Source organism: Magallana gigas, chromosome 4 (genome assembly GCF_963853765.1).
Source record: "Magallana gigas chromosome 4, xbMagGiga1.1, whole genome shotgun sequence".
NCBI classification, from domain to species: domain Eukaryota; kingdom Metazoa; phylum Mollusca; class Bivalvia; order Ostreida; family Ostreidae; genus Magallana; species Magallana gigas.
In genome coordinates, this window is record NC_088856.1 from 9770166 (window position 1) to 9791391 (window position 21226).

The window sequence follows — 21226 nt, forward strand, 5'->3', positions numbered from 1 at the left end:
TTGCAAACTAAGTGCATGCACCCATACAATTTTAATAAAGTCGTGTAGCTTGAAAGTACACGAACAGATGAAAATTAAGAAAATTGTATTGGCCATAGATTTTCTTTAAGTTACTGTTGGGACAACTGATCTATTTGTTGTTACTTGTTTAGATCCTGCTAAGGCTGACCAGACTGTGTATTCAGGAGACAGCAGAACCTGGAGTCAAGAAACCCAAGAAACATGAACAGCGCCTGCTACGGAACATGAGTGCCCCCAATGTAGTACTGGAGCTTCTCCAGATCTCATATGAAACTGTAAGGACTACATATCCCTTCCAGAAAACTAGTGCATTCAGTACTTACTCTTCCATGGGTCAATTTATGTATGAATATTCAAACAGTAATGTGCCCTATACATGCTACAATTATTTTGAACTTTCTTGGAATTCCATGTAAAACCAGGAATCATTTTATTTTTAATTGTAAGAAAGCTCAGACTCATTACAATGATATACATTGTACATATAAGTGCATTCTGTTGATTTCAGACTGAGGATGTGAGGATGCATGAGATAATGAAGTATGCCCACGCATTCCTTCAGAGCTTCTGTCTGGCCAACGCCCCCAACCAGGCCCTCCTCCACCAATACCTGGAGCTGTTCCTCACCCCGGGGGTAAGACCAATCATGTTAAAGTCTTTGTATCCGATGTATTAGCAGACTTTAATATACTGTGATCATAATTAAAGGTTGAATTTCAGACAGGAAAGTATTACAAAAAAACATAAAATTTATAACAGATTTAAACAAATGCTTATGTTTAAGTCATTGTATGCTTTACTTTAACGGTAATGTTTACTTCATCTTTAGTGATGGTCATCATTAATCAATAAAAAATACTTTAAATCCCTGTACATCATTATATAAATACATATGTATATATAAAACCACAAACTACAATTGCTTTATTCCTTCTGTCTGTCAGCTGTTGGAGGCCGAGACAATGACGGCCATTTTCCTGGACAACAAGAACCTGTGTAACGAGGTGACGGAGCGCGTCATCCAGCACTTTGTCCATTGTATAGAGACACAGGGCCGGCACGTCCCCTACCTTAGGTTCCTACAGACTGTGGTGAAGGCAGAGGGGGAGTTCATCAAAAAGACCCAGGACATGGTCATGGCAGAGGTATTCAAACCAAGTATCAATATAGAATGTGTGTTGCTCAAATATATTACGTATTATCTGTCTACTACATATAGTAATCTTTACATCAAAAGATTTTCATAAAAAGGTGAATATAACGTATAATTCACAGCAATTGTTTTCTCTCAATGCAGAGGTGAATGTTTTGGTAATTTAAAAAAATTCCTCTCTCTCTCTCTCTCTCTCTCTCTGAGACTTACTCATGATTTGATATCTCTCTTGTAGTTAGTTAATGTTGGAGAGGAAGTGTTGCTGTTCTACAATGATAAGACATCCTTTGAGAAGTTTGTGAAGTTGATGCGGTCGGAGCATGACCTGTGTGACCCATCCAGCCCCCTTATCTACCACATCAACCTGGTCCAGCTGCTGGCACTGTGTACCGAGGGCAAGAACGTCTACACTGAGATCAAGTGTCACTCCCTGCTCCCCCTGGATGACATTGTCCGCGTGGTCACTCATAAGGACTGTATCCCAGAGGTATCTACAGTTTTGTCTCATACAAGGGTGAAGGACAAGTCCTCTATTTCTTTTCTTTGGTATTATAATACCATATAAGGGACATTTGTCTATTTATTTTACTTCACAAACTGGCTCTTGTTGATCCATGATGGACTTAAAGATCGATGAACTTAAAGAGAGAAAATTGAACATTTAAGTAATGGGCAATTTGCCATTGAACACATTATTTTTGGCACTAAAGGCATGTAATACTCATTCTAATGTTTGGTTTGATGAATGAAAATTTGATTTGGTCTTTTTAGGTAAAAACAGCTTACATAAACTTCCTGAACCACTGTTACATAGACACGGAGGTTGAGGTGAAGGAGATATACACCAGCACTCATATGTGGACTCTGTTTCAAGACTTCCTGGACGATATGGGCAGGGTAGGTAACTCTTTGTGACAAAATACACATGCATGCTGTTTGTTGTATACATCTTGCTTTCTTATATGCCAACCTGAAAGTTTTAAAAATTCCATAATTTTACTTTAGAAACAGAATACAGAGCAAATAAGTCATGAACTAATAACATTACTCTACTTATAAATTAGTACTATTTTTCAAAGAGTTAATTTATTCAAGGCACTAATATCCAGAAATATGTAAATGAATTTTGTTGATATTTTAGGTATCCACGGCAACCACAGACAGGAAGCATGCTGACCTGGCCCTGGAGAACTATGTGACGGTGACCATAATGAACGTGATTGACACCTTCTTCAGCTCACCTTTCTCTGACCAAACAACGACGTTACAGGTACAATAGGGGACACACCTGGGAACCTTATGTATACAATCCATTGTCAATACAATCCATTGTCAATCTACTCTTAAAAAACAAAAAACTGTGATATAAGATAGAGTACAGTTGTCCAGAATATCCTTGCTGTTGTATCTGACATGGTTCTCTTTTCATCTCTCTCTCAGAGATCAGTAAGTATAGTATGTGCTGCCCCTGTCTGTGTGATTGTCAGTATCCATATACACACTCTATACTTCAGTAGTAACTCTCTCGTCTCTAATTCATTTTATGAACAAATTTTGTTACGATGTCCATTGAAATACCTGTATTGATACTTTCAAATACCCCAATATCTAGTATTTTAATTGAATGCATTGGTCTTTTAATTTTATTTAAATAACCTTTTAGTTATTAACATATGGTTTAAAGTTTGACATACAACAAGTAAAATTCGATAGTAAGCAATAGATGATTTCAATGGACAGCAATGATCTGTATATATTAGATACATGTATGTGTACATGTTTGATATTACGTGGCATTATATGCAGTCTCTGATTCCGAATTGACAAGTATTTATAATCTTGTTTTTTTTTTATTCCGATTTGACAAGCTGTTACACTCCCCTCATTTTGTTGTTCCAGGAGGTGGGTAATGGTATCTCACTACAGGTTTTATCTTCATGCCAGCCAAATAATTATCTAGTAGTTGAACAGCACACTTGTCTATATTCATCATGTTGGTTATATCAAATCTCATACACACATTTTTCTGCTGTTGGATCCTCATAAAGACATATTTCCCCAATCTGCTTTTCTGAGATAGCAGTTTACATACAATCTATGAATATTTTATTGTAAATTTTCCAAGCTTTTATTTTAATATGTACAATCACATACTTTTATCATGTATGTTTTTATTCCTCCATTATTTTTGCTGACATTACATAGGAGGTACACTCACTGTTAGATTTATCTCCCTTGTAATGCCTCACTTTGCTGTTGACATTTTCAGTGACTAGATTTCAATGTATCTCATTACACCATAGGAAGACTTTGTCTTTTAGCTCTCCATCAGTCCTAGTTATATCAACCACCACTCATTTCTAACACTCTTATCAATTTCTGCTTCAAACATCAGTTGTGGTGTGAATTAGGATGCACCTCTTTGGCCCTTTTGATATAAAAATTTATCAATCTTATTTTTTTTAGGCAGCTCACTCCTAGACTATTATATCAATTGAATATATTTTTTAAAAATCTCTCTCTTCACTTGTATCAAGAGATGTTCACTGTTAGTCTCTAATATTTGCTCTCTTAGTGGCAGGGCATTGTTCTTAGAAGAAAGACCAGCTTTAATGAAGAACACACAACACACATTTTCACATACTGAACTTTGTAGATTTAGTAATTTTCTTGTAACATTATTTGGAGGAGGAATTTAGGTTTTTTCTGTCACAGTGATAATTGTATTCTGTAACAAAACTGAAGGTTGATGCAGCCATCAGTAGATGGTATACTGAAGCAATAGTCTTTGTCTGATCAATGAATTGTTGTATACTATATAGTATGATAATCAGAAATGGCGTATTTATCAGGGATTGGCAACCATGCTTTTTGTGGACTATATAATATAACATGTCTTGATTGCCAGACTGACTGCAGAATATGTTTTCAATGTTTGCATGGCCTGAAAATTATTGTTATATTAATAGTTGAAATCAACAAAACTGTTTATATTATTGGGGGGGGGGTCAAATGCTGAAGATTGTTGGCCACTTTTTTTTTTTATTTGGGTCTTCTTGAAAATTATGAAAGCTGATCTCTTTAGTTACACAACAGTTTAAGAAAATGCATAATGTGCATGCTGTAGACGTGTTTCAATTCTACATTTTAGATTTTTTATTTCATATTTTGCTGATGACTTTTAGTTCCCAAGTTTGATTTACCGGTATTAGCTTGTACATGTATTTGATATTACTCAATACCAGTTTATTAAGCACAGTTCACTGTTAATAATTTTAATTGCCTTCATAATCAAGTATGAAAATTTTGAATTTTTTATTAACTTGATTTATTACACCAAAATTTGAATTCAAATGAAAACACGATTGCTACTTATCTCTTTTATTGACATTGTTCAGTATGTGAATGAATTTATTGGTGTATATTTTCAGAAGCATGCCAGTATTGATTATTGGGCATAAAAATTATTATTAAGGAATTCTAGTTACTGACTGAATGTAATGGGATTTTTGGTGTGTTTCAGTCGCGGCAGCCAGTGTTTGTGAAGCTGTTACAGCATGCGTTCCGAGTGTCAGACTGTCCGTGGCTGACCGGGACACAGAAGTACCATGTGGAGACCTGCATCAAGTGTCTGGCTGACATCGGTAAGGTTGTTCAGGGGTTAATCAAAGGTCTTTCAAATTTGAGTTTTGTCAGTTTCTTAAAAATCTTAACCCTTTCTAGTTCAATGAAAAGGGGAATCAAATTTTGGAATTTCTGAGAAACGGTTTTGTTTACAGACGAAAAATTTCATTATTATAATTAAAGTATTTTCTTTGGAAATGGTCTACCAACTTGTAGATCAGGTTACCAAGTCAATATCATCAAATTGATTTCCATTATGTTTAAGTACTGTTCAACTGTATGTGCTTAAAATTGGACTAGAAGCCTTGTAGTAGGTTTTCAAGTGAATGTGATGTTTGATGGTTTTTGTTTACAGCAAAGAATCGAGGCATCGCCATCCCTGTGGACCTGGATAGTCAGGTTAATCAGATGTTTGAGAAATCCAACAACGTGATGAATAAAGCCAAAGTCTGGATCAATGCCAAACTGAACAAACGTGAATCCATCGCCTCTGTATCCCGCGACTACAGGAACATCATAGAGGGCCTGCAGGTAATTGTTGATACAATTTTTAGGGCCTTCAGATAAAGTTATGTTACTCAATAGAGGGCCTACAGGTAAAGGCATAATACATTAAAAGGGCCTACATGTAAACTGTTGATTCATTGTTGATGGTTTACAGTTAAAGTTGTGATACATTATGGAGGGTCTACAGGTTAACTCATGATATGTATTTCAGGATCTACAAGCAAAGTAATTATGAATAATCAGAAGATACAAATGGTTGTAAAAATGATAAAAAAAAAACTTGACGTGTGGATCTACAATTTCATTTACTGTATTTTCAGATTGATAACAGAAAAAATGTTTCTTTGGAAGGAATATTGCCAAATTTAAAACATGTAGGTTTGTTCTGTGTAATGACTTAATTATTATAAGTACTAAGTAAACTGACTTTCTATTATACAGGAAATTGTTGTGTTGCTGGAGAAGCAGTTACGTCCCCTTGTACAGGCTGAGTTATCTGTCCTTGTTGATGTCTTACACACACCAGAGGCACTGTTTCCTCCGGGCACCAAGTGTGAGATCGGAGGATTTATATCTAGGTCAGTCATTAATATTACAAACCATTTTGATGATTTGAACACTCATTTTTCGAGAGAGAAAAACCTCACAAACTAGTTTTAGATATTTTTTAATTACCATTATGACACGTATAAATTGATCACAAATTTGGTGCAGAAATTTTGTTGTGTAGATTTCATGTACTGATAGTTAAATTAAAATCCTCCATTATACATGTTATATAATATAAAGAGTGTTAATGACTGATCCTTAAGACTTTTTTTTTTACAGATTGATTCGGCATACGAAGTGTCTGTTGGAGGAGAAGGAGGACAGTTTGTGTATCAAGGTTCTACAAACTCTAAGGGAAATGATGACGGTCGACAACGAATACGGAGAAAAGGTACCCAATACTGTTTCCTTACTCCCATACAATATATCAAAATAATCAATTGGTGGATATTAACTCAGTTTGTTATGACTACATTTTCACTAGAAATAATTCTGTGTGCAGTTTTACAATTAATGCCTGTGACAAAATTACATGACAATCTTTTTCACCTCCTTCATATTAATCCAGGGGTGATATTAATGATATATCATTAGGAAATAAAGCTAGTTGCCAAATTGTGTGTAAATGTTGTTTGTCTCTGTAGTCTTTGTATATTGTGTATTATTTTTTGCATTGTTTGGGTTTGGGTTTGCTGCAATTAAGGTGGGAAAAATTACCCATAATGTTCTCTGAAATTTTTTTTTAAATTGGGCACATTTTCCTGTATAACATTTCAATCTAATTTCATCCTAAACATTTTTCCTTATAAAAAAAAATTTAAGTTTACTTGATGTAAAATCTTATTTTTGTTAAGATATCAAAGCTTTTAGAAATAATAAGATCTTGCGTTAATTGATTTTTGCTTTCGAGAACCTTGCTTTCATCAAATTCTTTGTGGGGATTTATAACATGTACAATTCTCCCAGCTTTGAGGTTAATGTTTTTGTTCTATCTCCTTTGCCATTGCTTTCTCATCAGCTGGATAACAAGACTAAGAAGGAACTGGATGACCACCGCAGGGTAAGATGCATGCATGGACGGGGCACCTGCTGTCAGGGTACACCTGTATCATAGCTCTCTTACTCACCTGTATCTTAGCTCTCTCCGTCTACTCTCTTTTCTGAGTGCCAGGCTGTAGATCCCTTTATAACTGACACACAGTCGAACACTTATTTGAAAAGATGATTTGGTATATCAGTATAAAAGTAAAAAAAAATGAAGTATGCAGATTGCAAGAGCTGAATAAGTAATTTTTTTACATGTAAGATAATTGTAAAATGAGTTCAATTATCTAACAGAATAAAAAAAAATCATCCTCTAATTATTTTGTTATTCATTCAGTCTAAATGTTAGGTAATTGCAAACTCAAGGAGACTGGATGATTGACAATTGCCTATCAGATCTACATTAAAATTTAATTGATGATATTTTTTTTCAATAAACTATTGCTAATGTACACAAAATCCAAATATTCTAGCTAAATATTTTCCTAAATCTTAAGTGAAATACAGAACTCTTTATCTCAAAGAAATTAATATAATCTAAAAATGGTCGTGACCATCCAGTCCAGACCTCCTATATCTTTTGAAAAAAAAAAAAAAAAATTACCTTCTCATTTATAAGTTTGTTACTTATCCAGTCTTTAACACTGGCCGGAAGACCAAAGTCTCTTTATTTTATTTTCGAACAACAACTTTTTTTCTTCAGTCTTCAATCCTTTCACTTCTAGTGATATTGATTCTTAGTGCATATTCAGAGTGTAGATATAAATATATTTCTGTTTTATCAATCATTTTTAAGCCCTTCATATGCAATCATGTTTTTATATTGTTTCATTATGTAATATCAATAATACTACTAACTTTAGCATATTTATATAATTTATTTCCACGGGGTCATTTATTTGCTAAATACGCACATTTATTTGTAAAACCTTGCAACGATTTTCACACACATTAATATCATTTACACTATGAATATTTTACTAACAAATATAGAGCTATATGTAGTTAGTAGATTTTCATTGGAGCTTAATTACAGCCGTGAATATAAGTTTTAAAATTTGAATTTCTTACACCTAGATTATACTACATTAGTATGTGGTGGTGTTGAAACAGAACTTATTTGACAGGCCTATACACTTGCTTATATAAACATTACCAAAAAGAACTGTCATTCAGTATTATTTTCATATACAAGTGTACTATCTGTACATACAATTATAACTAGTTACCATTTCTTTGCCTCAATTCCTTAAGAGATATATTGACATATTGAAAATATAATTTATATTTGTAATACATAATATATTTTAAAATGACAATTATTGATACAAAGCTCTGAGTACATGCTTACCGTACTGAAGGAAAAGTTTTTATTCTATAAAAGTTTAATGTAAATATGTTGTATTATAAAAATGTGGTGAAAATTACTAATAAACAATATATTGGTAACTGAAGGTTATGGTATATGTATTTAATTTGCAGACATAGTTTATTACAGCAATTTTCAGCACTCGACCTGCATATTTTGAAGAATTTTATTTCATTTCCCTTTCATTGTTTCTCATAATCACTTCGATGTTTTGTCTCATTCTGTGATTTGAATTTATGAGAAAGTAATCTGTGTGATATAATAAGAATGATTTCTATTATAGGGGGAGGCCTTGAGACAAAGCTTGCTTGCCCAGTACTATGAGAAAGTGCCCCTCCGAGGGCGAGAGGGTGGTGGTGGTAGGGGAGGGGGTGACGGGGGATCAAGGAATCTCGCCCTAGGGAGGGAGAGGAAATCTCTTATTGAAGTTCAGGTAAGCATTGAAATGTATCCACATGCTGATTAGTTTGTTCTGAAATGTGACTTTTAATTGGGCATCTTTTCTCCTCATAAAATTTAACAATGAGCTTGGTGTTCTCAGTGTCGATTGGAGCAGGAGGGAGCTGTAGATCTGATTGTGGACCTGATAGTGCGGGACACCAACAACACAAACAACAAGGTGTTCCACGAGACGGTCAAACTGGGGATAGCCCTGCTGGAGGGTGGCAACACAGAGATACAGGTAAACACTTAAACACAGGTCAAACACAGAGATAAAGGTAAACACTTACACACAGGTAAACACTTAAACACAGGTATCACAGAGATACAGGTAAACACTTACACACAGGTAAACACTTAAACACAGGTAAACACAGAGACACAGGTAAATACTTAATCACAGAGATACAGGTAAATACTTAAACACAGGTAAGCATAGAAATATGATTAAACACTTGAACACAGGTAAAGGTAAATGCTTAAACACAGTTAAACACAGAGATACATGTATCGACTTAAACACAGGTAAGCACAGAAATATGATTAAACACTTGAACACAAGTAAAGGTAAACACTTAAACACATGTAAACACAGAGATACATGTAAACAGGTAAACACAGAGATCCAGGTATAAACATTTAAACACAGTTAAACACAGAGATACAGGTAAATACTTAAACATAGGTAAGCAAAGAAATAAGAGTAAACAATTGAACACAAAGTTAAACACATAGATCCAGGTATAAACATTTAAACACAGTTAAACACAGAGATTCAGGTAAATACTTAAACACAGGTAAGCAAAGAAATATGAGTAAACACTTGAACAAAGGTAAACACAGAGATACAGGAAACACTCGAACATTGGTAAACACTGGTAAATACAGAGATACAGGTAAACATCCACAGATTTAGACAGGGAAACAGGTAAAAACTTAAACACATATAAACACAGAGATACAGGTAAAACATTTAGACAGTATACTGGTAAGCACAGAGACAGGTGAAACCTTGTAGAAATTAGTTCTTTATATAAACTTTTAAAATAATGATATATTATTAAATATCTTGTTTTGAACTGAAATCATTTTTACAAATCCATAATGTTATGCTTAGAAAGTACAAACAAAATTCCTTTTGTAATTCTTTATTCATATGTTTCTAGCTTTGTAAATTTTTATTTTTTATTCCATAGAAATCCATCTACAAAAGGCTGACCAAAGACAAGAATTCTGAGACCTTTTTAAAAGTGTTCTACAGCAGAATGGTGTTGGCCAGGGAGGAGGTAAAAGGAATAACGGTCAGTACCGGGGAGATGGAGAAGAAGACGGAAGAGCAGAAAGAAAACAAAGAAGTACAACGAAGGAATAGAGTGGGTAAGTCAAAGGGGAGACAACTCAGTGAAAGGATGAGGGAAGTAAGAAAGACTCTGGAGTAAAATGTTTTTTTTATAAAGAAGTAAGGATTTAGTGGTAAGAGAGCAGTAATAAAAATGATATGTGAGAGAAAAATAAATATTAAATCATGTATAATGTGGTGTTTAGATATATACAGAAATGCCACTTAGCTATTGAAACAAAGTGGAAGGAGTTTGTGCAGGGATTAAATAAAAATAGATTTGGTTAAAGAGAGAAGGAAATGAGTAAGAGTATGATTACTTATTTGAAGATCAAAGATTAAAGATAAATAAATTAAGGGTGCAAAAGTTGATTGAGCAGATATGGTAGCTAAAAAAAAATATTAATAAAAAGAAGAACAGATCATCAGGAATTTTCATCTACAGTGTGTTAATGATTTTGATAGGATTACGACGAACGGATGGAGATGAAGAATCTGGAGGCCTTCTTCGGATGCTGCGCAGGGGAGGACAGGGAGAGGAGCAGGAGGAGGGGAGGGGGCCTCACCCAGGGAGTGAGGAGGCGGCCCTGGAAAAAGCCAACAAAGAGAAAGAGGACAAGAAACTGCCCCCCAACGTGGCCCTGATGAAGTACATCCTGCGCTTCCTACAGCTGCTCTGTGAGAACCACAACACCGATCTCCAGGTGAGAGGGCGATGAAAGGGTTATTTTCTTGGAATGATGAATTATCTTTGTCTGGTCATATGATTGGCTATTTATATGCTAAATTAATTTGGTTTGATATTATCATTATGATCTGACACTAAAATGATAAATCCTCTCTAGAGAAATTATATGATGTTATTAAGTAAAATAATGGAAGCATTTTGTTTACATTAATCAAGTATTTGTAATTATTTACAATATTTGTACACACGTGTTGATATGTTGCTGAATTATGACTATTGAATTCTTGAATGGGTAGAACTTCTTGCGCAACCAACCAAACCATGCCAAGCCGTACAACTTGATATGTGAGACTCTACAGTTCCTGGACTCTATCTGTGGCAGCACCACTGGGGGCCTGGGACTGTTGGGGTTATACATCAATGAACACAATGTGGACCTGATTATCCAGGCCCTCACCAGCCTCACCGAGTACTGCCAGGGACCATGCCACGAAAATCAGGTAAGCATAAGTGTGGGGAACCCCAAGTAAACCTTGAAAAGGTGTTACACTGTAGTAAAACCAGGTAAACACAGGTGTAGGGAAGTCCAGATTTTACCTGTGACAATTAAGTAAAACCAGGTAAACCCTGGAGTAGGAAAGCCAGGTTTATCTGGTAAAGGTGTCAAAACCAGGATCCAGTCAGTACAAGCCTAGTATAATGCAGTAATTGTAGTTGCATATGATTTGGATAACACCTTCATGCACTTTCACATTTGATAATATTGAGTAATGATTTGAATCAACTTATGGTAGTTACAAATTAATGTAGTTATATTGAAATCTTGACCAATAAGATACAAACATTAATGATAGTGAAATTTTTTGTCTCAAAGTTGATACTGACTTTTCCAGAATGCCATAGCCATGCATGAAAGCAATGGGATTGACATCATTATCGCCCTGTTACTGAATGAGATCAATCCTCTGGGAAAGAACAAGCTAGCTTTGGTGCTGGAACTTAAGGTAACACCTGCTAGAACTAAGTTATAAAGGTAATATAAAGGTAGACTGAAGTCTAAGTATTCAGATTACTGTAAACCAGCTTTTATTCGCGACGACTATATTTCGCAATTTACTTTCGATAAACTGGTTTGCGATGACTAATGTTCGTGACCAAGCCTTCTCCAGACCAGTCTTGTTTTAACAACCATACGACAACGAATGCTTTGTGGCAAGAAATATTTGCGACAACAATGTCCTCACGAACCTCGCAAAAATTTCTGGAATGCGAATAATAGTTGGTTAACAGTATTTTAAGGATCGTGTGATTCAAGGGTGTTCATACCAAGTTCAGCACCATGGTCCACCAGCTGATTTACTACATGTACATAATTTATGTAGAACGTGTTTTACAGTTTATCATTTTAGAACGAAATTGTTTGAAAATTTTATGCTAGAAAATTGTGTATAATTTTATAATTTATAAATGTAAATGTTTGATCATAAGAGATAATATGATATTATTGTTACAGTAACAGTGTTTATAAATAGTAGTATTTCATATTTAAGCAAATTTTCTTCAAATTACATGTATAAATGAAACTGCATTGTTGATATTGTATTTTAGAACAATGCCTCTAAATGTCTCCTTGCTATCATGGAGAGTCGACATGACAGTGAGAATGCTGAGCGGATTCTGTACAACATGAACCCCAAACAGCTGGTAAATACCACATACTGTAGAAACCACTATACTGATTAGTATCACTGATTGATTTATTTGTATATACATTGTTATGCCATGTATCTGGTTGTCTTCAAGCAATGATTTTGTTTCTTTGAATATTGGCGTAAAAAAACGAATACATGATACAAACATATTTTTGAGTAATTTCAAGAAAAAAATGAATCATTGATGAAAAGTCAATGTTTTCAAATTTTTAGAGTACATTCATATAACTCTTTGTTTACTTGCCCACTATTCCATGTGCACCTCATGAAATGAATAAATGTATATTTCAGTGTAGCTATTCATACACTGATAGCACATTACTAGCTATTATCAGATATTAAGTGATTATTTATTCTGACAGATAAAGTTTTTAGGGAAGGTCTATAAAATGGCTAAGGAGGATGGACAATTGGTCTCCAAGGTTCTACAATTATTTAAGTTTCCATGTGTGTATACATGGACATAACTCATAATGTACTGTGTCGGCTCTAATGCTTAGCCTGGCAAATAAAACTAATGCAATCGATGTCAAGTAAATGTACACTGTATATGCTTATGTATTATATATACATTGATTTTGTGCAAATTAAGGCAATGTGAAGCATTTATTTACTAAAAGTAGAAAACTTAACAGTATTCATGTCAACAATCTTCTATTTTATACATGCATTTAATATTTAATACATGAAATTCGATGATATTCCCCATTTTTTATAACTCTATAGTCTGGAATAAGACATACATGTACATCATTAATTCTAGTTATTTGCATACTTTTGATATCCTGTGAAAATAGCTCTCATTGCTATGTTGAAAGATTTATAATCATGAAAAACCTAACACATTCTATAAGCTAACAAGAAAATTTCTTTCTATATATGGTAGGGAGATAACTATGAACATTATACAGACTGTTATAAAGAGATTGTTCCTATTCTGGCAGGTGTCGTCTCTAGGGACGATCTTTAAACTGGCTACACAGGACGGATCAGTAGTCTCAAAGGTTCTACAAACAGTCACCCTGTAGCTCAATCTCTGCATTCTTACAGCTGTGGCATGGTTGTGTAGCAGGCTCATCTCTACATATGATTTCATTGGAAATGCATTCATGTTGTTTTTTTCCTTTTCTTTATTATTTTTGATCTGGTTTTTGTTTCTTTTTGTTACTGCTTTTCTTTTTTCATTCACTGTAGAGAGAGGTTTGGTGTTAGTAGTGATCTGAGTAAAACTAATGATGATCTAGTCGTTGGGTGTATAAACTGTTAGCCGCACAATTGTGAACGTGAGTCGAGACAAGAATGTACTCGTCCCTTCAGTATTAGTCATACCTTTTTTTTCTGATTTTTGTTTCACTTCTATTTCATTTTTATATTGAATTCCTATTTTCACTTTGTGAGCAGTTCATCTGTAACATGTTCATGCTGTACTATGGTTTCATACAAAATACAATGCATTAATTCTGTACGATATATAGATACATGTACTATTTGGTATGACATACAGTCAACAGATATAACCAGATATGAGTTTTAGTGTACATTGTATTATTATTTATATATTGGATAATGCTTCTTGCAATATGTATAACAAACATATATGTTCTTATTGTGCTTGAATACTGATCACATAAAATTCACTTTACAGTTTAAATATTCATTTTGTATTGCATCCTTTGATTTTTTTATTCAACAAGTAGAAACTAATCATCTGAATATTGTGAACATACTAACACATCACAAGATCACAGGCCTCTGTTACACAGATGATTTACTGTTGTCTAGGTTGACATTGCTAAGAATGCCTTCCACCAGGAAGCTTCCATTGATGATGAAGATGAAGAGGAAGGCAAAGATGCCTCACCCAAAGATGTGGGGCACAACATTTACATCCTGGCAACACAGGTAAGTTATTTGTCAGACACAGCATTTACACCCTAGCTACACAGGTAAGGTCTTTGTAAGGCACAACATGTACATCCTGGCAACACAGGTTAGATATTTGTCAGACACAGCATTTAAGTCCTGGCTACACAAGTAAGATACACCAGGTAACCAGGTTTCAATAGTGGACAATATAATTCTACAGCCATCACTTTATATCCTGATTAAACAATGTTAAAATTATAAACAACTGATGACCTCAAGGTTCTTCTGAAATTCATGAATACTTTTTGTACAAGAATAAGTCATTTAAATTTATATTCATTAAAGCATTGCTGTAAAAGGTGTTTTAAATTCTGCCACTTGACCTCCCTTTCTTTACACACAGTTGTCCTTACACAACGAGAGGCTGGCCCAGCTATTGAAGCCCAGTGGAGATTTGTGGGGAGATCAGGCTCTGGAGTTCTATGAAAAACACACAGCTCAGATAGAGGTTCAAACTTTGTTTTTATTAATGACTGATATTTAATATTCTTTATCTAAAATATCACACTATTTTGACCACTGTTTAACAAAATCTTTGGAAAGTAATACATGTGATTAATTAAAAGATTCAACCTATACATATCACATGGATAGCAATTCTTTACCTTAAATTGTCATTAAGACCAGCTTCAATAATTGTTAAATTCAGTTTTGTTAAAAATGAATACAATATTTAAATGCAATATTTATACAGCTCTGATAAATTTTTGCTAAATCCTTATCATGTTATTCAATACATAATATCTTTAACATTTTTCTTATGTACTTTATTAATGCATGTGGATTTGTAGATTATCTTACTTCAATAAACAGGCATGTGAAAAACTCTTATAAATAGCCATATTGATTTATTGGAATGATTTGGTTCACCTATGAAGTTTTAAAACATTTGGTCTGTTCTTTAATCAGATTGTGCGACAGGATCGGACAATGGAGCGCATTGTGTTCCCAATCCCAGACATCTGCGAGTACCTGACAGAGGAGACCAAGACTCGCATCTACTACACGACCGAGCGTGACGAGCAGGGCTCGAAGGTTGCAGACTTCTTCGAGAAGGTCGAGGACATGTTTGCTGAGATGAGGTGGCAGAAAAAACTCAGGGGTGAGTCAACCTAGTCATTGTAATTATTGTAATAAAAGTTGTTTACATCCAATACTTGATAAGGAGTGTTTTCTGAGTTATTTCTTGTATTGAAATATGAAACAGTTGATTTTTTTTTGTGCACATTAAACTTGGGTTATACATGTGTATTTCTAATAAGGATTGTGTTCTGGTCTCAAAGTTAAATTGCTGACTTTTAACTGAATACAGTCATACAAATACCAGTCTATAGCAGCAAGAGCTTGATAACATTGATAAAAAATGTCAGAAAACCTTACTGAAATGTCTCCAGAAATTAAATTGAAAAAATAAACCTAAAGAAATTTGTAGTAGTGTTATAGACTGTTGACCTTTTGTTGTGTTTGTATTTATATTTTTGTTTGTTTTGTCAGCCAACCCGTACCTGTCCTGGTTCAGCAGTCATATGTCCCTCTGGAGCAGCATTACCTTTCAATTTGCTGTGCTGCTCAACTTCCTAGTGGCATTCTTCTACCCATTTAATGAGGTCAAAAAAGGTAAATGTTTCACTTTAAAAAACAAAAACAAAAAACATTGAAGGTTTTTGGTAATTATAAACACACATGATAGTTAAGAAAACAGAATTGTATAATGTTTTGTAGTCTGGTATGACATAAATGCATACCTTTTATTAGGACTTTTTTTTTTGGTGAATAATAGTTCATACATTATGTGCTTACACTTGTTTTCTGATGACATTGAGTGTTTGCTGTTACAGAGCTGGATCCTAAGCTGTCTGGCCTGATCTGGACGGCCATGTTTGGTTCCTTGGCCTTGGTCACCATGGTTGGAGTCAATCCCTTTGCCATACGCACCTTTTTTATATCCACCATTTTCCGGTTTATTTTTTCAGTTGGACTTGAGTACACACTGTGGTTATTAGGTGCATTTAATGTAAGTACTAAAGATATTGTTCCTATTTCTAAAGCTGAGTGTTAAACATTGAAAGGGATTTTTTTTTTCATCCAAATTTAAATAAATTCAGGATAGTTGCAAGTATCCTTAACTGCTACATAATGCAACACAATGATAAAACAGGTCTTTTTTTTTGTGCAGGTGATAAATAAAGGTATATATTTGATAAGTATGATGGGGAACCAGGGCACGTTCACCAAGCAGCCGCGGCAGGTGCTGACCGACTTTAGGTTCATGTACCACATCATCTACTTGGTGGTGTGTATCCTGGGCCTTTGTGTGCACGAGTTCTTCTACAGCATACTGGTGAGTTACCACTACTGATCTGAGGTCTGCACAGCAGAGTGAATGATTGCTAAAATTTTTGTAATAAATTAGATGAGAAAATTTTGTGAGTGCTCAAAAGTGCTGGCTCTGCTCAGCAGGCCTTTATTTGGGGTATATACATGACTGTGTATATTGTTATCCAGTAGCAGGTTACAGAATGACGGTGTGACATAACTGAGCTACTTTTACAAGAGAGCATGTATTACTTTGCATTAAAAGAATAACAAGCTTCATTTACTTAACATGTAATTGATTGAGATATTTGTACATTTTATAGTGAGATTTTAGACTTAGAAAATATGATTTTAAAAAATTTGTTACTTTTTAACAAAAAAAATCCGAAACAATTTTGCTGATCTTATTGGCTCTAAATCATGGTCAAGCTTTATGATTTTATGTGTATGATGCTTGTCAAACTCTGCATTAGTGGTTTGTAGAACTTAGATATTTGGTCTGTTTAGAAATTTGGTGAAGTCTGTTTAGACATTTGGTCTGTTGAAAATTTGGTCTGTTTAAAAGAACTTGGACATTTGTCTGTCTAGAACTTAGACATTTGGTCTGTTTAGAACATATCATTGTATTGGGGACTGTGTTGTATTTGGGACTATGTTGTAGCTCCTGGATGTGATCAACAGAGAGGAGACACTGTGGAACGTGATCAAGTCGGTCACCAAGAACGGTCGCTCCATCATCCTGACGGCCGTGCTGGCGGTCATCATCATCTATCTCTTCTCCATCATAGGATATATCTGCTTCCAGGATGATTTCCTGATGGAAGTGGAGCCGGTTCCAAAGCTTATTGCAGAAGGTAGGAAATGTCTGCTTACTTGTTCTGTCAGTAAGAATGGGAGTGAAGGCATTTTTTGTCAGATTGTGTTGGTTGTTTGGCCAGTTACTGAAAGTTCTGCTCCTAAAAGTCTCTTGTATTTAGCAGTGTCATGCTGCTTTCTTACACCTGAAATATTAAATTGGGGTTTTTTTGGACAAAAATTTCAAATTTTAGTGTGAAATTGATCAATATAGAAACATTTCACAATAGAAGACAGTTCTCGATAATCTCAAGATAAATTTTGTTGCCTATTTAATTGACATTTATTTATGGACTTTTCTATTTTACAGCAGTTAATGAAACAGCCAATGGCTACTGTGACAAAGAAAACTGCACTGGAGTAGATTATTCAGCGTCTGCGGGACAGGAAGTAGCCGGTATGTCTCTCTACGACAATGGCATCTAATTTAACAACTTAAGTCATTAGGAGAGTGGACTGAAATTGTTTATTCCTGTCTTTAACCTTGTTTTCATTAATCAGACTGTTCTCTGATGTTTGATATTATTTCATTGATAAGAAGTGGATTATTATAGTAGTTTTCATCATGCATTACAATAGTTTGTACCATTTTGTTTCACAAACCTTTCCTCAGTCATACATAGAAGTGTTTTCCTGGATAAATTGATTCTTTTTGTAGAGGATGACTCCAGAGAGGATGGCAAGCAGAGAGTATGTGATTCCCTAATCATGTGTATCCTGACCTCATTAAACCACGGGCTGAGGAATGGCGGGGGGATCGGTGATCTACTCAGAAAGCCAGACAGCAAGGTCAGTACTTCAGGTGTCCAGTGTATTAACGTCCAAGTCTTTTTGTACAACTAAATTAGGAGTAAACTCCTAAACAAAATTAGCATTGAAGTAGTGGAATGCAGTTGTAATTATTGCTCTGACTAGTAGAACTAGAAATAGAAAGATGTTTTGCTGGTCAGATGGGCTTTATACTGATAGGAATTTTATCAGTCCCACTGACCAAAAAATTTAGAAAAGACTAAAATATAATATGTTTAAAGAGCAAATGCTCTCAACAAAGCAATAGCTCCAATAAAAAAATATGGTTCATCAATTATTTACATTTATCAGTTCTAAATTAAAAGATTCGGGATCACCTTTAAATGTCCTTTGAATGTGTAGATGACATTGTTTCCGAATCTTTGCAGGAGAACCTTTTTGTTGCCCGTGTCGTCTACGATCTTCTGTTCTTCTTTATTGTCATCATCATCGTTCTAAATCTCATCTTTGGTGTCATCATCGACACATTCGCGGATCTCAGGAGTGAAAAGCAGCAAAAAGATGAAATTCTTAAAAATACTTGCTTTGTTTGTGGTAAGAAAGCTGAAACCCATGTTCATGTAGTTGTCAGCATGATTGATGAAAAAAATTAAAATTGCTGAAATTTTATACATTATGATACAGTGATCATTAAAGTTTGGAGAATAAAATATTCATTTGATTATAAGTTTGAATTTTCCCTGTATATCTTTCTGTTGTTTTACTCTAGGATTGAACCGCAGCAATTTTGACAACAAGTCTGTGTCCTTTGATGAGCATAAGTCTAATGAACACAACATGTGGCATTATCTGAACTTCATTGTCCTTGTGAAGGTTAAGGACCACACCGAGTTCACTGGACCAGAAAGCTATGTGTACACAATGGTCAAGGTATGTCTATTGCATCCTGATTACCATATATACTTTTAATTTTGATTGTTTGTTTGTTGGAATTGCAGCCTGGGAGTTTTCAGACCAAGGAAGGAGGGAGAAATTTTTTTTATTTTTTTTTTAAATTGGAGGTTCAACTATTCTTTTATGTCCATATTTCGATAGTCTTAATCTATGGGTACTCTTTGCAAATTTAATGAGCAATGCTTTTGAAATATAAAAAGTTTATCATGAACATCAATCAAATATCAGTCTTTGCTCTTTTTAACATAGCTGATTAACCTTTATACATTCATTACTTTTAAAATATAAATCCATCGAGTGCAGCCATTACCAGGTTTTAAATTTGACGCTTCAACTAAATTGTCTTATCAGTTAATCTTCTCAACAAACAAAGAAACAAAAAATGAACCAATGAAAAAAAAAGTTCATTATTTTTTTTGCCAATAAAATTTTTTCATTTGGGGGTATTTCAATGAGGCATGTGGCAATTCCAAAGAAAGAAAAATTTTATTTAGGCCCTTTCTGGCAGTGGTTGATGAAGATGAGAATATTTGATTTCTCATTAAAAGACTGACCAATGCGTTTAAAGTAAAGTCAAATATAAACCTTTAATCATCGTATGGCAGATTACATAGACTAAATATGTCTTTAATATTTTTCATTGATACAGTCAATACGCAGAGCTTTTAGATTTCAAACAGCTAGATTAAATTTAAAACATTATATTACACATTCAAGTTACAAATTGTTTACTTGATCCTTGGTTAGGAGGTATGCCTTTTGTGCACAATATTAGAGGAAAAATGACTGTATTTTCGCTTTGTCAGGATAAGAACTTGGACTGGTTCCCCAGAATGAGAGCCATGTCGCTGACCAATGAGGACGGGGACGGGGAGCAGAGCGACTATCGGAACCTCCAGGCTCAGCTCGACACCACCAACAAGCTGGTTAAGAACCTGTCCAAACAGCTCACTGAGCTCAAAGAACAGGTCAGATTTCTCTCAGATGCTACAAAACTGCAACCCTTGCCCTTTTCAATATTGATTTTTGCACATGATCTATTGCCAAAAATTTAAATGTATACAACAATGCGAAAATATACTGTATACACTTGTAAAAAATATGTAACAATTTTTTTCTTTCTTTCCCTCTAAAAGATGACAGAACAAATCAAACAGAAGAAGAGATCTAAGTTCCTTACTTCTGCTACAATGAACATGTAGTCCCGGGAAGAGGAGTGGTTCATATCTAACTTTTACTCCAGCATATCAAGATATTGCCAAAATCAGTGACATAGCACTGGACACAGTGTATCTATTCAACTGAATGCTCGTGTCCAGTCCAACCTAGAGTTGCCTCCCTTAAATTCATTCCAATTTGCTTTTTAGCAGCTCTGTTTCAAGTCAAGGCTTTACTAGCATTCCCTGTTGACATGAGGTCTTTTCTTATGAACAAATTATGTTGTAGTGTAGGATGTCTGTACCCTTATTTCCATCCGTTCTCCTTTGTTAATGTGTTACTTTTCAAATGTATATGCAATATTGTATCATGTGTACATTGAACGAATTTAATGATCTTGATTATTTATTTTTTTTCTTGAAGAAATATTTGTTTAGTAAGTTAAATGATTTTAAATGGACTGCAATTTCTTATTTATGTATTTATAATTGCACATACCTGTAATATTGTAAGTACTAAGAAATATATTGAACATAGAAATACATGTGTATTGGTCATTTATATATCTTGTTTTTTGTTTATGAAAATCCCAGTCTTAACTTCTGATATTAAAATAAATGGCAGAGGACAATTGAAATAAGTGCAAAATTTTAAATACAGTATTAAATCTCAAAATAGGGCAAAATAAATAAAAAACAGTAAACGTAAACTTATAAAAGTAAAATGAACATGTGTAACGTTGAAGCTGCTGTTTGAAGTAAGATAATTGAGTATCTCTATTCTACATTATAAAATAACTGTAACCTGAACACTTACATGT

The 21226-nt window shown here is 34.3% G+C and overlaps 1 protein-coding gene across 14 annotated transcripts in view; it reads left to right on the forward strand.

Annotated features, from left to right (window-relative positions):
• LOC105325881 (inositol 1,4,5-trisphosphate-gated calcium channel ITPR1) overlaps positions 1 to 20967 on the forward strand; it is a 70510-nt gene extending 49543 nt beyond the window's left edge. For 7 of the 14 annotated variants that reach the window (XM_066081218.1, XM_066081216.1, XM_066081222.1 and 4 more), the window contains 32 exons: positions 153 to 296; positions 530 to 655; positions 966 to 1166; positions 1410 to 1661; positions 1946 to 2071; positions 2316 to 2444; positions 4698 to 4818; positions 5154 to 5329; positions 5747 to 5883; positions 6134 to 6245; positions 6873 to 6914; positions 8551 to 8700; positions 8809 to 8949; positions 9905 to 10085; positions 10513 to 10751; positions 11032 to 11235; positions 11629 to 11739; positions 12344 to 12439; positions 13392 to 13451; positions 14230 to 14349; positions 14717 to 14821; positions 15283 to 15475; positions 15868 to 15990; positions 16212 to 16387; positions 16550 to 16714; positions 17351 to 17543; positions 17855 to 17941; positions 18203 to 18333; positions 18723 to 18888; positions 19064 to 19224; positions 20055 to 20216; positions 20385 to 20967. In XM_066081218.1, the coding sequence (XP_065937290.1) occupies positions 153 to 296; positions 530 to 655; positions 966 to 1166; positions 1410 to 1661; positions 1946 to 2071; positions 2316 to 2444; positions 4698 to 4818; positions 5154 to 5329; positions 5747 to 5883; positions 6134 to 6245; positions 6873 to 6914; positions 8551 to 8700; positions 8809 to 8949; positions 9905 to 10085; positions 10513 to 10751; positions 11032 to 11235; positions 11629 to 11739; positions 12344 to 12439; positions 13392 to 13451; positions 14230 to 14349; positions 14717 to 14821; positions 15283 to 15475; positions 15868 to 15990; positions 16212 to 16387; positions 16550 to 16714; positions 17351 to 17543; positions 17855 to 17941; positions 18203 to 18333; positions 18723 to 18888; positions 19064 to 19224; positions 20055 to 20216; positions 20385 to 20450 (4596 nt within the window). In that variant the 3' untranslated portion in view covers positions 20451 to 20967. The remainder of the gene's footprint in view (positions 1 to 152; positions 297 to 529; positions 656 to 965; positions 1167 to 1409; positions 1662 to 1945; positions 2072 to 2315; positions 2445 to 4697; positions 4819 to 5153; positions 5330 to 5746; positions 5884 to 6133; positions 6246 to 6872; positions 6915 to 8550; positions 8701 to 8808; positions 8950 to 9904; positions 10086 to 10512; positions 10752 to 11031; positions 11236 to 11628; positions 11740 to 12343; positions 12440 to 13391; positions 13452 to 14229; positions 14350 to 14716; positions 14822 to 15282; positions 15476 to 15867; positions 15991 to 16211; positions 16388 to 16549; positions 16715 to 17350; positions 17544 to 17854; positions 17942 to 18202; positions 18334 to 18722; positions 18889 to 19063; positions 19225 to 20054; positions 20217 to 20384) is intronic. The other 7 variants (XM_066081224.1, XM_066081229.1, XM_066081226.1 and 4 more) reach the window with 4 other exon arrangements.
• The last annotated feature ends 259 nt before the right edge of the window (positions 20968 to 21226 follow it).